The sequence below is a fragment of the Tyto alba genome, unplaced genomic scaffold, assembly GCF_018691265.1.
Source record: "Tyto alba isolate M040663 unplaced genomic scaffold, T.alba_DEE_v4.0 Super-Scaffold_26, whole genome shotgun sequence".
Taxonomy (NCBI): Eukaryota; Metazoa; Chordata; class Aves; order Strigiformes; family Tytonidae; genus Tyto; species Tyto alba.
Genome location: NW_024881300.1, coordinates 20,777,552 through 20,798,364, shown reverse-complemented (window position 1 = coordinate 20,798,364; position 20,813 = coordinate 20,777,552). Strand labels below are relative to the sequence as shown.

The 20,813-nt window shown below is 51.1% G+C and overlaps 1 protein-coding gene and 1 long non-coding RNA gene across 2 annotated transcripts; both read right to left on the bottom strand.

Annotated features, from left to right (window-relative positions):
• Positions 1-1,561: 1,561 nt before the first annotated feature.
• Positions 1,562-5,671, bottom strand: LOC116962554. The gene is made up of 3 exons (XR_006165736.1): positions 5,077-5,671; positions 3,478-3,566; positions 1,562-1,981 (listed from the first exon to the last, which is right to left on the bottom strand). It is a non-coding gene; the product is annotated as an uncharacterized LOC116962554 (long non-coding RNA).
• A 6,706-nt stretch (positions 5,672-12,377) lies between these two features.
• Positions 12,378-20,809, bottom strand: EMC8 (ER membrane protein complex subunit 8). Its single transcript, XM_032996589.2, has 5 exons — positions 20,492-20,809; positions 15,742-15,818; positions 14,262-14,331; positions 13,654-13,748; positions 12,378-13,362 (listed from the first exon to the last, which is right to left on the bottom strand). The coding sequence occupies exons 1-5, from the start codon at positions 20,699-20,701 to the stop codon at positions 13,203-13,205; spliced, it is 612 nt and encodes a 203-aa protein (XP_032852480.1). The 5' UTR covers positions 20,702-20,809; the 3' UTR covers positions 12,378-13,202.
• Between the last annotated feature and the right edge of the window lie 4 nt (positions 20,810-20,813).

The window sequence follows — 20,813 nt, the reverse complement described above, 5'->3', positions numbered from 1 at the left end:
GCGTGGGGCAGTGGGTGCGTGTCCCCGGGGCACCCCGCTGGGCTTCCTCCCTCTGTCTGCCTGTCTGTCTGTCTGTCTGCCTGCCTGTCCATCCGGCCGGCCTGGCCCCGGCCTCAGGCACCCGCCGTCACCCAGCCGTCCCATCCCTCCGCTCATCCACCCGGCCGCTCGCCCAGCCCTCCAGTCACACCTCCACACCCCCCCACCCCCACCCCCCACTCCATGCCTTCGCGTTCATCCATTCACCCCCCCACCCATCCCCTATCCACTCATCCACGCCTTAGAGCTGCAATCAGCCCTTCTCTCGACACCTATCCATGCACTACATCATCCGTCCGTCCGTCCGTCTGTCCGTCCGTCCCTCCCTCCCTCCCTCCCTCCCTTCCTCCCTCCCTCTTTCCATCCCTCTCTCCATCCCTCCCTCCATCCCTCCATCCATCCATCCCTCCATCCATCCCTCCATCCATCCATCCATCCCTCCATCCCTCCATCCATCCATCCATCCATCCATCCATCTATCCATCCTTCCATCCATCCATCCATCCATCCATCCATCCATCCATCCATCCATCCATCCATCCATCCATCCATCCATCCATCCATCCCTCCATCCATCCATCCCTCCATCCTTCCATCCATCCATCCATCCATCCATCCATCCATCCATCCATCCATCCATCCATCCATCCATCCATCCATCCATCCATCCTCCATCCCTCCATCCATCCCTCCATCCATCCATCCATCCATCCATCCATCCATCCATCCATCCATCCATCCATCCATCCATCCATCCCTCCATCCATCCATCCATCCTTCCATCCATCCATCCATCCATCCATCCATCCCACCCTCCCTCCACCCACCCACACCCAGCCCAGCCGAACAGCCACCGCTCTGGGCGATTCAGAGGTGGGGGCGGGGGGCACACCCCGCCTTCTGGGTCACCATGGAAACAGCAACCCCCTAGACGATGCCCCCAATCCCCCACACCCCAGGGGCACCCATAGGAACAACCCCCCCCTCCTTGGGGTGAGAAATAACCCCAGGGGTGCCCCTCAGCCGGGCTGGGGGGACAAGCCGTGGGGACCCCCCCCTAACCACCCCACACCGGGGGGGCTGCAGGAGCAGGGTCCCACCCCCCGTTAACCGAGCAGCCCCCACGGTGCCGCCGGCACGTGCCGCGCTCTATAAACGGCTGCGCCGCGCCGCCGCTCCGCTCGCGTGTCTTTTTGCCATCTGCTGCTGTCATTAAAAAAAATAATAATTAAAAAAAAAAAAAATTAAATTTCCATCTGCTTTCACACTCCCGCCGCTCCCCGGGAAGCATCGCCCCCGGTTCCCTCCCCGGGATGCGGCTGAGCCGGCGAGGCCACGATGCTGAGTTGCAGGTGACGCTGAGTTCATCATTCTGGGGCTGTTTTGTTTCAATCTGGGTGGAGAAGTGGGGGGCGGTGGGGGTGTACCCCACTTTTGGCCACCCATCAGCATGAGGTCAGCTTCAGGGGGGTGGTGACAAGGGTGATTTTTGGGGGGGACACAACCCGAGGGAGGCGGTGGGTGCCAAACTAAGGGGTGCAGAGCCCCAGGGTGTTTATTCACCGGGGAGGAGCCGCACGATGACACCCTCTCCCCGGTGCTTTTAGGAAAAAAAGAATAAAACAGTCACTGGTGTCCAAACCCACCCGTGGGGCGGGTGCTCTGCGTCTCCCCGGGGAGCTCCCGGGGTGCTGGATGGAACCAATTCGCATCCCGGCGGCTGTGGCTCCATCCCAGGGGAGCGGGGCCAGATCCTGCCCCTACGCTCAGCACTGGCTGCAGGGCAGTGACCCCCCCACCCGCCGGGCCTCACGGGACAGCATGGACCCCGTGGGTGTGGGCGGCGTGACGATGATGGAGGGCACGTGCAGGTGCTTCTCGCCCGGGGATGCCGCCGGGGTCCTGTCGCTGCCGTTCCCGCTGCTCACGCACGTCTTCAAGCCTGCAAAAATGGGGACACACACACACACACACACAAAGGGAAGGGGGGAAGGAGAGAAGATGATCAGGCTCGGGGCTGCAGCATCTCCCTACCTTCCTCCAACACCCAGCTCAACCCCCTTACGAGCCACTAGAGAATCCATAGCCTCTCCCAGCAACCCAGCGCAGCCTCGCACCTCCTCCCCACCCTGGATTTTGGGATGTCGGAGGGGTGGATCCCACAGCCCCCCCTGCCTGCCTGCCTCCCCCGGGGGAGCAGATCGTTTTAATCTGTTTTTTTAATCAGGAGAAAAGCCCCGTGTGGTGCAGGCAGCAGCCAGGGAGATTTCAGTTCCTCCCAAGCAGGAAAATGCCCGGAGGGGACAGACACTGATATTTTTAATCTCTTTTTAATTAAGGATAAAGCCCTGCCTTACGTAAGGGAGCTGGAAAAGGGGTGGGTGCGTGTGTCTTTTATTGCAGGCTCCAAGCACGTCAGAGGGGTTTGGAGGGGCGGGGGGATATTTTGGGGCTCTGCCCCTGCTTTGAGGCGGATGGAAGGCAGGATGGGGACTCCCTGGCTGCCTCAGTTTCCCCTCTCTGGTCACCCCACGTCCCTGGGTCAGGCTGGGGAGGGTCTGTGGGACCCCCCAAATCCCCCAGCCCCACCTGCAGCATCCCTGCCACAGGGGGGGTGGGGGGTGGGGGGTGGCACATGGGTGCAGAGCTCATTTTTGGGCGACGCCATCCAAAGCCACGCTCATGGCAGCCACCATCTCACACAGGGTCTGGGCTTGGGAAAAGCCAGGGGAGAAGCAGCTCTGCATCTCAGAGGGGGGATGCTCGTTAGCTCCCATCCCTAATGACCCCCAGGCTGATTAAAACAAGCTGCTCAGGGGTCAGCGCTGGGACGCAGAGCTAATGGGAGATGCGATATCCAGCCTTCACGCTGCTCGCCCAGTGCAGCGAGGCCAGAGGCATTAAAAGCTCCCGCTTTCCTCTCTCTGCAGACATCGCTGCCACTACTCCCAGCCTAACTCCATTAAGAAAATTAAAGTTTGGGAGAAAGCAGCAGGATAGAAAGCTCCTGGGTTGGAATATCCCTGAGGGGGAGCAGAGCAATGAAGGATGCTCGTGGTCAGCCCAGAGGCTGGGAGCTGGGGTATCCCATCCGTATCCCGAGCATCCCATCCTTCCCATCTCTTTCCCACCTCTAAGGAAACCCCACCTGATTTCTTGAGAGGGATGCCATCAGTCCCAGGATGCTCCGGAGCAAAGGATGAAGGAGCAAGCACCGGACTGGACCCTTTATATTTTTATAGGGTTGGGGATGGTGAAAGCAGCTCCAGGGTGATGCACGAGCAACGGGTCACCCGTGGGACTTCCTTAAATGCCACCAGGATGCCAAATCCCACCAGTCCTGCCCACGGCAGAAAGACCTAAAGCTCCTCCATGTACAACCAGCCCCCAAGATGCCTTCACGGAGCAGGAGAGACCCCAACACCCACCCAAACCTACCTTTCAGGCAGGATAACTTGACGCCCATGTTTTCATCCTCTTAGCAGGACCCAGCTCTCCAGCCCCACCGCCGGCCCTCGCTGCTGGCGCTGCAAAAGAGAGGCGAGGGTTGCGGGAAGCGATGCTGGGAGGAAGGAGAGTGAATTCAATTGCTCCCTAAAGGGACCTATGCATGTGTGTATATATATATATATATATATCTATAGGCGCCCAGGCATAACAGGAAGCACGGCTGCTCGGTAGCAAAAACCACTAGTGATGTCACGGTGTTTTAGTGACTCAATCTTGGTCGCTGAGTTTCAGGAGGAACTTTTTGGGACGGTAGAGGAGCCTGGGGAGGGGGGTGTCTCATCCCGGCTTCCCCGCTCCCCCGGGGTCAGTGCTGCAGACACTCGTAGGTGAGAAGGTCATAGCCAGGTGGTTATTTACGCTGGCAACCGGCGCTTGCAGAGAAAACCCCGAGCCCACGCACAGGAAACGGGGGGACACTGGGCTCCAGCATCGCCCCTGGGGCTGCCGCCCTCGGGGCTGCTCCGAGCGGCACTTGGGGGATGCGCTGCCGGGGGGAGCACGTGGTCCCGCTCCGTTTGGGCATCCCCAACGCCCCGAGAGCTTTCAAGGTGGATGATTCCTCTTGCAGGACATCTTTTTTTTTTTTTTTTTTTTTTTTGTTTGATCAGCTGAAAGTTCTTCTGGGCAAAAAAAATCCCTTTAGTGGGAAATCTGTATCCCTCCTGCCCACAGCTGCTGGGAAAAACTTATTGGGATGAGGGTCAGTGACTTATTTCGGTTATTCCAAGCTCTGGGGCCCACAAAGCCAAGCAAACCCCCCTACTCCCACTGCTCAACATCCGCCACGGCTTTACTTCACTTTTCCAAGCAGCCCTGAGTTGGGCTGGCAGCATCCGGCAAGGAGAAGTGGGAACTTACTATTGCTGGTCTTAATTCTGCATTTTTTTTACCAGCTCTCCACAGACACCCTGAGCTGTGACACCCCCACGTCTGGGGAGCCGCATGGGGGCTGAGAGCAGAGCCCCCCCCCCCCCCGCCCCCAGGGACCCACAGTTTGCAGGTATAGTGGCAGCTGCCTAAATATCAAGAAATCTGTTTTGGGGTGAGTTCTCCGGGTTTTGGTACCTGCTGGTGGCTCATGCCATCAGCCCCACTCCAGCTGCTCGGAGCTGGAGGAGGGTTGTGTGGGAGAGACCCAGACCCACCAAGCCCTTGCAGGACACAGCAGCCCCCCTCCCCACGGCGGGTAAACACCAGCACCACTTGCTTGCGACACTGGGAGAGACGCTTGGGTAGAGAAACTCCCCCTCCCTCTTCTCCATTCCACCCCCCCGCCCCCCAGTTTCAGGATTTCTGGTGGTTGGTGCTGGGGTTTCAACTTCACTCCCGTGCCGGCACCGGGCCGAGAAGCATTTGCATTCCTGATGAGTTCATGCTCCAAAAAACCCCAGACACTCACGCCAAGTGTCACCAGAGCTGCGGCAGACTTGGGGGGGTGGCTCAGCCGGCGTGAGGGGCTGGGGGTGCACCGGGGAGGGGGGAGCGGGGCCGAAGCCACCCACGGTGCTCCGAGGGGGTGACACTTACCCGGTCCTGGGAGCCGGAGGCGCGATTCCCACCGTTGCATCCCACCTCCCCCCCCCGCCTGGCTGCTCTCGCATGCAGGAGGGGAGCCGGGGGGGTGCGAGGCTGGAGGCGGGTGGCTGGTTCCCACTCAGGACCAGCCGTGCCCTGGGAGGGTGGGAGGAGGTTGCGGCGAGACGGCTTGGATTTTTGCAAGGATGGTTTCTAACCTGGTGAATCAGGTTAGCGGAGTCCCGGCTCCTCCCTTCCATCCCCCCCCTCCAGTCCCATCCAAGCCCAGCAAAGCCCCTGGGTGATGAGGAAATGCTGGTTTACCCTCCCTCCACTGCACAATCCAGCCCGGCGCTGAGACAGAGAGCAGCAGGAGCGCCCCTCGACTGCAGCCGAAGCCCCTGGACCATTGAGCATCCCCACAAGCCGTCGGAAGGGCTACCAAGTGCCTAGACAGGCAAGTAGCAGTTTGGTATGAGGGTCCCACCCCCAGCTCTGGCAAGACCCATCGGCCTCTCTTGAGGTCCTAATGTCTAGAAAGTAGCGATGCTCCCTGACTCTGGGAGCATCTTCACCTTCTCCAGATTCCAGAAAGGGTCTTTTCCCCCTCTTGCCTGACCTGCCAGCCCGAAAACCAGCCTGACAGCGGGAACAGCACCAGGCAGGGGGTTTCTCACCATCTCCAGGATGAGAGCTCTGAGTCGGGTACCACCCTGCTGCGAGGATGCCTGGGTGAAGGCTCTGCCTCCGGAGCGGCCGCCTTTGCCTGCATTCAAAGCAGCCGGAGGCTTTTTCATGTTCACCTCCTCTGCAATTAAGAGGTGAGGCCCCCAGACGGCTCCTTTTCAGACAAGAGCTGAAAAGCAGCGGTTCACATCCAGGGCGCCGGCGTGCGGGGAATGCCAGCCGCACATTAAATACTCCGTGGCTGCAGGCAGGAACCAAGCAAAAGCTTTGAAATTCGCCTGGAGATAGGAGTGAACTGATCCCAGGAGCCTGGGAGGTCTCCAGAGAGATCAGAGCCCCGTGTCCGAGACTAAGCCTTGATGGGACAGGCATAAAGGGGAGCAGGGAGGGGAAATGGGTGGGTTTGGTCCATTTTTTTCTGGCCCAGTCCTGTCACGTTTGGTGAAAAAATCACAAATCTGGAAAGGGCTGATTCCCTTCCTGATCTGGCTCCTCTGATTTATCAATGACTGAGCTATCGCAAAGCTTCAGGCTCAAGAGCTGGGCAGATGGCACGAGGGAAAGGCTGCAGCCCCAGCTGCAGGCACCAGTCCCGGACACAGAGGCCAGGGCAGAGACATTTGCAACCCGTGGCTCCCATTTTGCCCCAGAAAAACAAATTAACTGGTTCGTGTGGGCTTTTTTTGCCTGTTTAGCTGCGAAGTACAAGAGCTAGAGGACAAGGTCTGAGGCAGAGCCTGGCAATCCCGGTTTTTCCAGATCCCATCCCAACCTCGGCGCATCCCGTGGGGCCAGGGACCCCTCACCAGCAGCCCTGACACTGCAGCACGAATCCAGTCGGAGCAGCAGAATTCCCTCCCTCCCTCCCCATTAGCTGTGTTGATGCCTCTCTCCAAAACTACTTGTTTGCTGCTGTTGGGCGAGAACAACCAGCCCCCAAACCCGAGAGGGCTGGAATTAGCCTGACCTGGGGAGCAGCAGTTGTTGCTAAAACTGTGAGCGACCGAAAGCGATGGCTTGCTGCGGCGGGGAGGTAAACATAAGCATCAGCCTGCTAAAATAACTGTGGTTAGCTCTGCGGGCTGCAGCACTGCTCCAGCTGGTGTGGTGGCACCCGATAGGCACAAACACAGCATCGCACACCCCTTCCTCTCCTCCCCACCAGCTGGGGAAGCAAAGACACCCCCAGGCAAGTTCACAGGGTGGGGCTTGGCCACCTTGAAGTGGCTGGATATAGCCCGGAGCCCCTCCGCTGTGGAGCTACTGGAGAAAGCCGCGGGGTGACTGGTGTTAGGCAGATCTCAGTCTTGAGCACCAGAGCAGCCCCGTGGGCCAGACATCCCCTCTCTGTGGGCACCATGGGACCCTCTTGCAGCCTTACCCCTCTGCTCTAGGTCCCTCCCAGGAGCTCCTGGTTGGGGCTGTGACATGCTGAGCATCACATCAGGGCAACTGGCCAAACCCCAGAAGAGCAGGGGGGAGGAAGATGAGCTCATAAAGCTTCCTTGGTGGGTCGGCATGGAACTGGCTGACCTCTCCGGGTGAAGACTTGTCTCTCCAGCCCAAGCAACCACCCTGGGTGGTCCTCTGGTCTGGTTGGTGACTGGCTTCCAGTTCTGGACGTGGCCCTTTAGCAGTTGGGCTGTTCCTCTCCCCGGGCTCTGCTCCTCAACCCCCTGGCCCCATCCTGCCCAGGGTGGAGGGGGCTGAAGGATGGACGAGGGGGTGAGGACAGAGGGGAGCCTCATAACTTCACTGGAAGGGGAAGAGGGTGAGCTCACGGCTTCCCAGATGCCAGAGGAAGGGCAGGGAGAGGGATGTGTTTTGCAAACACCGGCCACAAGAAAAGCTTTGGCTGAAGAGCCTACCGCGGAGCTGCTCCTGCCAGCACCAGCTGAGCTTGTTTTAGAAAAGCGGGAGGGGAAGCAGCTTTCTGGGTCACTGAGTGCCAGGGTCTGCTAACGCAGGTGACACGTCACCCCAGCTCCGCGCTAACGGAGCGGCGAGGCCGCCTGCTCCCCACTTCTGCCCTGCGTTTCTTCTGGCCCAAGCAGAGGAAAGGGCTGGTCGCAGCCTGGCTCTGAAATCGCCCTAGGAGGAGGCTGCAGGGCCAGAGCATGGGACTTGCTGAAGCTGGAGGTGGCAACAAGGCAGGAGGTGCTGGGAGGCGGAAAAGAAACTCCCTCCCGGAGCCCCACGCCGGGGGAGGCTCGCAGCCATCCAGGGCAGGCGAGCGGTACCCGCAGGGGATGCCAGGCGTGGGAAGGGAGGAGGGTGTCACGAGGAAGCAGCTGAAGATGCAAGCTCCGGGGAAACTGGAGCAGCTCCAGTGTTCCCTAAGCACGGGCTCTTGGCAGGACCAGCAGGACCTAACAACCGGCAGGAACCGTGCAGGCAGAAAAAAAACACCGAAGAAAATCCACCGGGCCGTGGCTGCCGCCCTCAAGAGCAAGCCGGGGGTAGGAAGCGAAGAGGGAAGCGTGCACGTACCTGAAGCACAAAACCAGAGTGTGCCGGGCTCTCCTGCCAGACCTGCATCCAGAGCAAACCGCCTCCCTGCCGGGCATGGATTCAGAGGGCGGCTGGGAGGCCGTGGCTGGGAATTGGCTTAGGGACCTGGCCGCGGCTGCCGCGCTTCCCGGCTCGCTGAACTCCAGGTTAATCTTGGCCCAGCTTTCTCTTTTATCCCCTGGTACAATCTCGATATGTTTTTGTTTTTGTTTTTGTTTTTTTTTTTTCAATTAGGTCCATCTTTTAAGCTCCATAGCGCATTTCTAGGAAGGGCTGCGTTGGTTCTCTTGGCCCTCGTGGGCTGATGCTGCGCAGACCGGGATGTGCCTGGCACCGGTCCTGCCCGCATCCAGCTAAATTGCTGCCACGCTGCAGCCGGTGCGGCGCTGCCTGGAAGCACTCAGGGAGTTGCCTGTTACCCCCAGCCCACCTACCGGGTAGTTTTAAGAGCAGCGTTCCCTCTCTGCCTCATCCCAGCTCCGGCAGGTTGTAAAGTGCAGGAGCAGGGACCGCTTTCCCCTTTCGCGCGGTCCCGTTATTAGAAACCCCCGCCAGCAACCCGCCTCCGTCCTCTCCGGATCCGCGTCTGCCGCCTTGCACAGGGCGACGGCTGAAAACCGAAGGAAAATACGCAGCTAGGGTGTACTTTTGGATGAGAAGGCTGGGTGAAAAATGTGGTCTAAAAGCGACGGGGGGGAAGAAAAAAAAAAAAAAAAAAAAAAGAGTAAATAAAAAAATAGATCGATGAAGTCCTCAGAGGATGCTTCAGCACAGCGAGATCACTGCCTGCTGCGGGAGGGCTGGTCGCAGGGCGATGGGTAAAGCAAAGGAGGAGTTTGCAGCGCAGCAGGACGACGCGTTGAGATGTTTAACTGGAGTCGGGAATAAGGGAGCCTGGGCAGGATGGGAAGGAAGCAAAGCCCAGCCCAGCTCCCTACAGCTCCTACCAGCAAGGGTGGGCGACCCAGCTCCGCTCCAGGAGCCGAATCCAAACACAAACTAGAAGCTCAGCTCTCAAATGCACGCTGAGCGCATTTCCCCTCGAGGCCATTTTCCAAGCTGCAGTCAACCGCAAGTCCACCCCGCTAACAGCCTCCTCCATTAGCATCGGCGGGCTCTTTCCGTATGGGTAATGCCCTCCACCCGAGCACCTCGAGACGTTTTACAAATAGCAGCGGCGGCAGAGTGCAGCGATTAGGCCTCTAGCCAGGGAGCAGAGAGACCAGGGTTTGCTTCCTGCATCTGTCGCTGTCACCTCTCCTTGGCGTGCATCTCTGCCCCTTAGGTGAGAGATTCGTGGGGGCAGAGGGCCACCTCTCAGGGTGCGCCTCGGCAGCGCCGCGCGGAGCTGGGTTGAGCCCCGCACATCTGCCTGCCGCCGGCTCTCCCGTCCTGCCAACTGAACTGCTCGTCTGCTTCCCGCACCCACGGCGGCTCTCATGAGCTGAAACAGGTTATGCAGTAGGTCTTTGCTCGTTTCCGTGCTGACACAGGCTCGGGAACATCCCATGAGCAGCTCAGCTGGCAGATGGGAGAGGGGGAAGGGGGATCAACACCAGCGGCAGACTGCTTCCCTTGCTGAACGAAGGGAAAAAAAAATAAAATAAAACCCAAAGCCCTCATATAGGCACGCAGCAATGAGCTCCGAGAGAAAATGGCACTGGTACGTTCCCCGGGAACAGGTATCTCACTCGCGTGCGCGAGCAGCAAGATCAAAGACACCCCTGGGCTCTTGTCACCCATTTGCTCATCACACCAGTGATGCCGCACAAGCCGGGAGCAGAGATCATTCCCGACGTGCATCCGGCCCCAACCAGCCACCGCTTCTCTGAGCAATTTGAGGGCAGTCTCCTTTCTCTGTGAAAATAATGCCTACGGGCCCCCCGAACTCTCCGCTCCCCTCTGGGTTTCTCAAGCTGGATCTGTAGGTGGGAGTTTTTAAACCACAGCTGGAAGTGCCCTGGGCCATCAGCTGGTGGCATAGGTGGGGACAGGCCTCCTGGCTCAGGTCACTCTGATCCCTAATTTCAAACCGAACAGGTGCATGCTCAAGGCTCTTTGTTCCCCACCTTGTGACAAAGGATTCAAGGTGAGCACTCACGTGGATCCAGCAAAGATTAGTGTACATCCTCCCACTCAGAAACCCAAGCACTTTGTACTGGTATTTTCAGACACTTGCGGGGTCTGTTTATTGCTGTTTTGAAATATTAGAGTTGAGAGTAGAAAAAAAAGAATCCCATACGGAAATAATTTCACATTTCCAAGTGCTTGAGGTCCTACAGATGAGGTAAAGAGCTGGGAGTTAAATGTCTGGGCAGGTAAATGCCAAATCTCTAAATCTTAGTGAACAGGGGGGGGCGGAAAAAAATAAAATATCACTTCATCTTGCATGTCATTAATTGCTAACAAAACAAAAAGAGTAGGACACCCATTACCAGTACTGTCTTCCCAGCTACCACAAGGGCTCCAGCAATGGAGATGCAGATGCCTCCCCCAAGATTTCTTCCCCTCAAAGTTTTAAAAGGAGTTACCTTGAATTCCTCCGATGAATCCAACCGATCGGCTGGCCTGGAAATTGGCATTTGCTGCTGCAGGTAGATTTGGTACATCAGCAGGAAAGGGGAACACAGCCTTTGCTGAGCCCAGCAGCTTCCTCATTCTTTCACAAGAGCCGCCAGGCTGCAGGCTGCCTTGCTTTATGAAATTGCTGCCTTTTGTCCAGCCTTCAATGCAAACAGGACAGGTGAGATAAGATCTGAGTACTGAAGCGCTTGTCCTTCTCGCTTAAAGCCAGCCTGGGCTCCTACTGGTGGTAAAACACTCAAAGGAACTTGTTTAAAAGCAAATGGAAGATAAAAAAAGGGGAAGACAAAGCCCTTCCAGCGACGTGTCTCAACAGTTAGTCATTCGGAGTGTTTCCATCAGGTTACAGACTGATGATATACATTCTGCTTTGTCTTATGAAGTTGAAGGGGGAGTACTGCAAGATTAGATTGTATTAGCATATATACGATCAAAGCTTGATTAGGACATCCAGTTACAAAGAACAAGGAATACATTTCCTGTGGCTCAGCAGATATACCAGCTTATATGGCAGCTTTGGCTTACAATCTCACAGGACTAAAGGAACGTCTTGCTAAAATAACATCTGCCTCTGGAACAACAGGTTAAGTTTCATGAGGTGTTTGTACAAAGCAAGACAACAGTCCTCTTCCTGATTTGCAGAGGCTACTCTGAACATACGTGGCCAGAGCACTGCCATTTCTAGGATATCTAGTCATGGATGTGTAGCAAAACAGCCATTGGAATGTGTTTATCTCGCTGCTTGTGAGCTAGATACATGTTTTCATTCGACAAGTGAAAACATTTTCCTTTCCTGCAAGCCCATCTGACCCTTAGGAAAGGCTACTGCCCGAGTGCCAATCCCTTTTGTAACGCCCATCACACCTTACTACTGCATCGCAGGGAGACGAACCGAACCGTTCGGTTCAAAGCTTCATCTCCTCCTTGGGCAGGGAGCTGAACCTCAGACCTCGCCTCGTGGCTTTACGGAATCTGGGCTGCAGGGAGCTCCAAAGCAGGACCAGAGTGGAGACATCCCGGTTCTGCTCACTGCTCCAGAACCAGATTTTAGCCTTAGCCCGTCTCTCGCTAAGACCAAGAGTAAAACTTGTGCTTATTTAAACAGAAGCAGAGGTAGAGCAAGAGGTTTTGACAACGTCATCTGCCATGTTATTTTAAAATAAGAATGCTAAGGAAGAAGCAGGAACTTGGAGAGAGGCAGATCGTTTGGTGGACATTTGGATCTTCCTTGTGGAAACATTTCTGGGTAGGAAAAGAGGGAAATCTAGAGAAACTGTCGCAGCTTGAGGCTATGATTAATTACAGACTGACAAACAACTGTGCTGAGTAAGGCAACAAGACTTACAAAGAACTGTGCTGGTCTGATACAAAGCTTCATTGTCCAGTAAACTTACTCTTATAAACATGAATGAGAAAACCAGGCAGAAGCTGAACTAGACTCTATCTAGGCTCCTTGACTTGATGCACTCAGATCGCTTGCCTTCGACTTGGAGTGACACATTTTAGACCTATTTACACAGACACTGTATGAACCAGGTGAAAATGAGATCTCTTTATAAAACCCCAAGACCGCATAAAGTTAATATGGTATTTCAGTCTTCTTTTGTAGACTCAAACTGGTTTACAACCATCATTCAAACTCCTCAGCGCGCTTCCAGTCCTTTTTACAAACCGTTAGGTGAATATTTGTTTTTACCTCGGGTTTAACATTTTCAAGCAGTAACTGTGGTTGTACGCCCACGGAGAGTGGCCATCACCGTAGCATTTGGGCATACTGCTTTAACACGTGCTCTGTAGCTGTGTCATGCTAAACCACTGCAAAACAGGTGACACACGAGCATGGTACATCATCCTCAGCAGTTCGCATTTTACTGTGCCGACAGCATTACGTTTCCAAACCAGGCCAAAAGAAACCATCAACCTTACATTTTATGTATTTGACCTTAAAATTGCTCATCCGAGGACACGACTGATTTTTTTTTTAAAGGTATTTCCACAAATTGTTAAAAAGTAATCTCTCTAAAGATTAGAAAAGCTTAGTTAAAACTTTGCAATATGAACAGTAGGGAAAAGCAGAAGTAGTTCTGGTTTTGAAGGAACAGCAACGTTCACTACAACTGGGAAGGCGTCCACGAGGACAGCTGGAACTGACAGTTTGCAGTTCTTCCAAGGAATCTCACAAAAAAGATTCAACGGCTTACGGACACATCACTCTGTTATGTGACATGCCACTCCTTTTTAATCAGTCAGGGTTCCACACAAGGTACTGAATATTATTCTATTTACATTCAAAAATAGCATTTTTCTCTCTTCAGTACATAGTGGGGATGCCCGTAAATTAGTCAGTAGAAACCCCTTTAACACAGGTGGAGGACAGCTTTGTTGATCTCTGGGTTTGTCCAGTCGTTCCGGATATCATCCAAGTGATTATCAAAATCTACAAGCGTCTCGTAGGACTTGCTGTCCAAGAGAGATGCAGCGATTCTCTGGGCTTCAGTCCAATCTTCACAAAAATCACTAGGATGTAAAATAACCAGGAATTAAAAGTAATCACAGAGAAAAAATAACTACCTCCTCCATTCTGGAAATTAAGCCACACTCTCTGCAGCGTGGCCACGGGGCCGTATCACTGGCCGGTTGCAGAAACTGGCTGTTCTCTCTCACTACAGCAAAACCCAGCTTTAAAATCAATCAGCTACACCCACCGCCCTTACAGTGTCACTCAGCTACGATCAAAGTTTTGCCCTTATTCAGGTAACCCGTCCTTCCTTACTACCTGAACACAAATGAGCTCTGAACTTTACTCACACGTGTGGGTCCTTGCACCTCCACTTGTTCTCATGAAGCTCATACACATGAATGGCAGGCTCTACGCACTCCAGTGTAAACTTGGTGTTATCGACCTGTTGTGCAACAGAAAAACACCACCTTAGTCTCCTCCTCAAGATCCCAAGAGATGAAATAAAAACCAAAGTCAGTTTTTACCAACAGGGCACCTTACACTAACATCTTCTGTTCTATCTTCAAATGAGACAAATTTTAAATGTTTAAACTGCCAACATCCTTTGTCACTGCAGCAAGAAGGCAAAGCACTGTTTGTTTCATAAAAGGCAAGAGTTTAAGTCACAGAAGGGGGTCTGAAGTCACAAATACACCGCCTTCACTCAAGCCTCACGAGCAGAGAAGGCCTCCACTTCCTCAGAGACAGGAGAGAGCTAACCACAGTCTCTTTGTAGTCTTATTAAGAACTCCACTGGCTACAGGTCATTGCAATTCTTTCCCAGAGCATTTGGAGGGAAAGAGAAAATGAGTTACTTCACTATTAAAGGATCCAGAGAATAGCATTTAAATGGCTAGTCCCACGCCACGGTCATAACATTAACAATACAGAAAGGGAGGGGGATGAAGTAATTTACCATTATGAGCGCTGTATCGTTAAAGCCCTCTGCAATTCTGGAGGCCACCTTTTCCGCAACCTGGTTTGGACTGCAGCAGAAGGTAAAAGTAACCGTGTTACGTGAACTGTGACATTTCAGCTGAAACCAGCAGGAAATATGCTTAAAGAGATGTGAAAATTACACTGTGTGCGTACAAACAGGAACAAGATATCAAGCCGATGCTACACTTGATTGAAATCAGAAGGCCAAGAAAACCCCAACTCCTCTCTTCAGCACGTGAGCTGGATCTCAGCTCTGCTGAGGCGATGGGGTTTTAAGCAGCAAAATGCTCACTGCAGACTTTATGTGTAATCAACATTTTGCTGCCTCCTACCTTCCTCCACCAGACCAAAGGCTGCAGCCACCTATGCCCTGCCAAGCATTTAAAAAAGAAACTGGGTTTGCTCCCCAGCCTGCATCTGAACCCACTCACTGCTCAGCTTCTCTACCAAAACCAGGTAATCTTTTAAAGGAAAATCTTCACCGTGTTTCACAGATGACAATCTCTATGTGGTGCCAGTTATCTTCAGAAATGAAACTGGAGTTTAAAAAAAACCCCAAGCCTGTGATATTCTTTCAAACCTCAAATGGAACAGACAAACTGTATCTTCTCCTTAAAAATGTCTCCAGCAGATTTGTTTCCCTTGGAAGGAAATAACAAATAACACCCTTATCCCTGAAACTTGAGCAGTCACAAGTATTACTTAAAAAACATACTTGAGACTGAAGGAATATACATTAACAAAATAACTGGAACATAGCATAATACTTTAAACAAGCTATTCATACTTATTTTACGTGCAAGTATGAGGTACTCTCATTAGTCCTGATACTGGATTTGTCTAACAGATACAGGGGAAAATGTTTGACGTACATATCTAAAACTACATTGTGGTTCCACAGGAAGGCCCCGTTACTGCTTATTGAGTAATTTCAGTTAGCTAGCAGGGAAAAAAATGGCTAATCCTGGGGAAAATAAATGAAAAGAGATATCGCTGCTTGACTGACGTCATCTTCCATTTCAAGAGCTTCCCTTTACCACGTAAGAAAATGCTTCAATGACACTCGGAGACGATTAAGTAGTTTAGTAAAACTTAGGTCACTTCTGTAAGACTTTCCAAAAGATACTTGGAGTCATTTGAGTTTACAAGATATGTACTGCACAAGCAAACGTGCCTGCAAATTTTGGCTATTTCCCTGACAACTGTAATTAAACTGGTTGGCAGTTGTTCAAAAACTGGCCTTTTATAGTATCTACTAAAGAGGAGTGATTCTGGAAAGACTGGGGTTTCTGCACCTGAACAAAGGCCAGATCCACCAGCACCACGAAGACAATGTGAAACCAGATGACAGTTGTCAAAGTTAATCAACATGCATGATTTATGTCGATGATTTTTGTTGGCAGAGTACAAAGTACAACATAAAAGAGCAAACAGAAGGATATATTGCACCAACACACCTGGCATCTTTCACGCGTTCATTCGCCTGGTAATATCCAGCTATCACGTAGCTATTCTCTTTGCACCAAGAGTCAATCTGAAAAAGTAATTGGAACAATTAAGTCCAGGGGGAAAAAATAAAAAAGAAAAAAAAGCATAGAACTAAGGAAATCTCGTGGCTGTCCTGCAAATAAAACAGTATTTGAAGCATTACAATATCTTTGCCAACTGCTTCTTTAAACATAAATGTATTTATATATATATTTATGTGTGCACTCACACACAGAGTTTGACTAATTTAACTAGATCAGAGAAATCAAATTGAACATTTGGAGAATGATGGAAAACATTAACCAAAAGAGGAAAAGAGCAAGAAGTTATCCCAGTAAAGCCTGGCCTAAATTCAGACGACAGGACTAGTAAGGCACTGCCTGGGAGAAGGGTCTAGGTCTTACCTACTGCCCTTCGGGGCTACTTGCTGCTGGTGTTCATTCGACAGAGGTAAGTTGGAAAATGTTCAGCATGTGGATATGTGACTGTACTGTCGTTTCAAAAAAAGCCTGTTGGTTTTATTTCTAATGTAACATTTCTAGGTTAAAGTGCAAGCATTTAATTAGCAAATAAAGCTTGAAGCAAAAGGTAAATGCATGGCAGAAAAAGTTTGTCCCATTTATCATTTTTTCATCCCGCTCTGTTACCAAAAGTCTTTTGTGATAAAATTGTTTTGAAAGTTCACCTGTAAGGGTAACTAACCGCTGGAGCAACTTATCAAACCGTGTGGGTGGATTCTCCACTCTTTAAAATCTTTCAATCAAAACTGAACACTTTTCTAAAAATACTCTCCAGCTCAGCCACAAGATAAGGGCTCGATTAAAGAGCTATTGGCATAAATTCTCTCATCTCTGTTAGAGACATGGTCAGTCCAGGCAGCTTCTCCTTATTCAACATCTGTATGTAAATGCTTAAACATATGCATTTCTTTGCATACAATTTACACAAGTACAAAAGTTTATGTAGTTTGGTTGGTTTTGTTTGTTTTTTAAGTGCAGTTTCAGCATGCACACACTGCTGTTCTTCATGCTTTATGCTGGATCTGAATTCCTCCTGCTGAGTCTGTCTTGCTTTGAAAATACATATATATATATATATATATATATATATATGACGTTTCTCCTTATAACTGAGGATATCAAGTCAGCATAATACAGAGCCCTGAAAGGCAAGAGTGAAGAAAGCAGCTAGACTTTTCCTTTGCAGTCCCTAGAGAGCATGCATCAAAAAAACCCTCAACAGCTATATTAAAATAGAGTCCAAAAATATATCTGATGCTGACCTGTCGCATCCTGTAAGTCAAATCAATCTCTTTTTTAGCAATAATTATAGTACTAGAGTGCATAAACAAGCAAACAAACAAAAAAAGCAATGTGAATAATCCCTCCTCTACAAGGGATGACATGGATTTACGTGATAAAAAAAAAAAAAAGCAAAGCTGTGGAGCCTGGCTATAGCTGAGGACCAACTGCTGTTTCAATCACAAACCCATTTGGAGGTCTTAGGACTATGGTTTTAATTGTTAGTCGCTTGAAAGCTTGGCATTAAAGCCAGAAGCCCAGACACTAAAATTAATAACAACTTAAAAAAAAAGTCCATCAATTTAAAAATGAAAACCCGTAGTTCTAAAACAATTTTTGTTGCGTACCAAAAATGGTCTTTAAAAAAAAAAAAAAGAGAGGATGATTTTTAAGTTCTCAGTTCCCTAAGTGGGAATTAAAAAACTGCTTCCGTGTTAAAAAAAAAAAAAACCACACAACAAAAAATTTTTGGCATTAAAGCTGTTTCCAGCTGCAATTTCCAAGCACTCTCTAACCGCGGCATTGTCGCCACAGGTAGCCTTAGCATCAATTAGCCGCTGGTATTTTTAGTCATGTCCAGCCCTGACAAGGGCAAACCAACGGGGGTCAAACCATGTCCTGCTTCCACATGGCGTGTGTCACCCTTGAAAAATCAGAAGGGGCCTGCCCTCCAATTTGCTGCAGCCACCAAAGGCGGGTGGTAGAGGGGTGAGAGGAGCCTGGGGAGGCAAAAGGGACGGCTGCTCGGGGCGGTGGGGAGCCAGCCAGGCGAGCAGAGGGGGAAGTGCTGCTTGGCTTTTTTTTTTTTTTCAGAAGATGCGGTTGCAAAACCACATCAATTAGCTGAGAAATTCAAAGGCACAAAAAACCCCATGTGAAACTTAATTCACTTTTTCTTTAATGACTCTGGTTTTGAGAGGGATTGCAAACTGACAAGCCAAAGTACAAATTAAATGCACGTGCTTCTGCTCTCCAGAGCTACAAACCTTGACGTACTGCTGCGTGTTTAATAAAATCTAATTTTGTTGATTTCTTCTACCCAGACTGCTGCTAAGGCACCGTTCACAATTTTTAGAAGTTACCACACGGACAAGCCCACCTGAAAGCATACCCTCGATTTTCAGATTAAACCGGGAGACTATTGCTCTCATTTGATTTTCTGGGATAACTCAGGTCAAAGAAGAGGACGTGAAACTCATGGGGCTGCTTCTAGGAAACCCTCACACGCACAACCAGGCCACAGGCTTGACCCAAGAACAGGCAGTAATTGAACTGGCAGAGAAACAGATCCCATCAAAACCTGCCAAAACTTCACAATCCTTTGGAAACAGAGGCACTTTGCGACAAACACGGAGTTTCAACCATGCTAATCTCACTGATTTCTTCCGTAACCATGCATTCTGTTGCACAGAACAGGCGAGAGCGCCCTCCTTTTAAACCTTACAACAATAAAATCCAATTTTCACAGCTGCCATGCCGATATTTATTGACACCTTTGCCTTTGTTTAAACAACGAACAAGAGCAAAAGGCCTCGGGCTCTTGTGAAGTGCCGTGTTTTAAAGCTGCCAAGTATCACAGGAGTCATCAAATGTGACTGCAAACCACAGGACACCGTAGCAAGCCCTAATTAATGTGGGAAATGCCAGGGCTTTCCAATCTTTAACTTTCTGTATCACAACCCCAGAGCAAGTATCTAAGACATTTCCATTTCTCTGGTTCCATCAAGATTTGCTTCCTGTAGATGTGGCAAGATAGTTCAGATGTTGCAAGAAAGAGGATTTATTTCCTGATAATCCGATCCTGTAGCAAGATCTACACTAGAAAACTACACTGAAAGACTAAAGTTCACAAAAATTCACTGCCACCAACGCTGTAGAAAAACATCTAGTCCTGATTTAAAGACAAACCCTACACATACTTTAAATATATTATACATGCTCTTCCATACTTCACTAGCAACTTACATTTACTCTTTCCCAGACAAAAAACAAATTACTGTTGTTAAAAAAGGTAAAGTCAAGCCCTGGCTATGTTAAAGTAATTATAAACAATATAATACATTTTCCCAAGCAGTAACAGGAGGAAAACCATGAGCAGAAAATGATTATACTACCAGCATACAGTTCTGTGTTACTCCTACACTGTTACACTGGTGTAAACATATTTAAGATCGCCAAATTATGTGTGCTCCACAGCAGCGTGGCAAACCTAAACAGCCAGGGCTCAGGCTCAGCGCCTGTTCTGAAGCTCCTGGCTGCATTTCATCACACACAGGCTTAGGAAAGATCTCAACATTCCCATGGCATCATCTCAACTGGAGAAAGCTAGCATTTATTTACAAATAAATATTTTTTGACGAAGCTGTCTATTAAATTGAGGGGAACACGCAGGCCAAGACTAGAAGAATCCGAAATTAGTTATTTTCACAGATAGCAAAAAGGGGATGGCTTTTCTCCTCCTAATAATGACAAGCCTTAAAATGAATAGGAAAGTCCAGAGCCCAAATCACACTCAGATCTCACTTCAGTGGTGGCTACGCCTGCTGTGAAAATGCCAAAAAACTTCTTTGCCTCTAGATTTGCACCAGCCCACCCCGACTCCCCGTCACAATAAAATCCAAGCATGCTTCGCTCCCTCCATCCCCCTGGTTTTGATGAAGGGGCTCCCCTCACATGCCAGGCAGGGTTGAGAGCAGAAAGCGCCTGCCCGCCGGTCCCGACATCGGTACCAACGTCGTTCTCATCCTGCCCACGTGATGACAGGGGGTAAATGGGATTATCCCACCGCGATTTACGAGGAGGCTCTTCCACAGCAGTGGCTGAGGGAGGGGATATCGTCATGGGGAGTGCCCCGTGGTTAAGCAACCAACAGTGAGCTCACAAGATGCCAAGTGAGATTTCAAACCCAAGCTGGACATACAGTGTGAGGTGACAGCAATTTTTTTTTTCCTATTTAGGTTAATAGCTTCCAAAAATAAGGAAAGTTTATCACAACGAATTAAGAAATACCTATTATATACATCTCTATGCTCTTACTTAGAGACAACCGTGCCCTTTCCCAATTCTTGGTACTGCTCTGAAGCGCCTTAAAGGTAAGCTTGGAAAAGCTCCTTCTGCTGCAGAACAAGGCCATTCCCGCTGGGAGTTATTCGGGCATAACGACACCGATATAAACGATACGTTTCTCTGCCCTGAAACAGAAACCTGATGAACCTACATGGCTCCGTAACTTTCCGCGGCTTCTCCAACGTTAAGCTGCAGAGCGGATGGGCCTCGGCGTGTGTGTGTGTTCTCCACCTTAGGAAACACTCTGCTCACCCCCCAGATTCGGCTGGCAGAGCCCAAATCGCCCCAAATCCCCTTAGCCCCAGCCCCTCCGAGCCCAGCCAGCCCTTCGCTGCCAAGCTTAAGGCCTTACCAGGGTGAGGGCCACCTCCAGCATAGGCGCCAGGGCCAGGGTGCCGTGGAAGAGCGGGATGCAGTCGACGAAAAGGGCAGCGGGCCCGGCCGAATCGCGGCGCGGGGCTGCCGGCGAGCGTTCTGCCACCAGCAGCCCGTTGACGGCGCAGTGCGGGTACTTGGCGCTGTGCAGCACCATTTTGCAATAGGCTTGAGTGGTCAGCTTCATCCTGCCGCGGCAATAACGGCCGAGCACCGGCCCCGGCCCCGGCCGCGCCGCCGCCTCCCCTCAGGCCGCCCGCCACAAAGAGCCGCTGCCGTAAAAAGCGACCGGCGCTGCC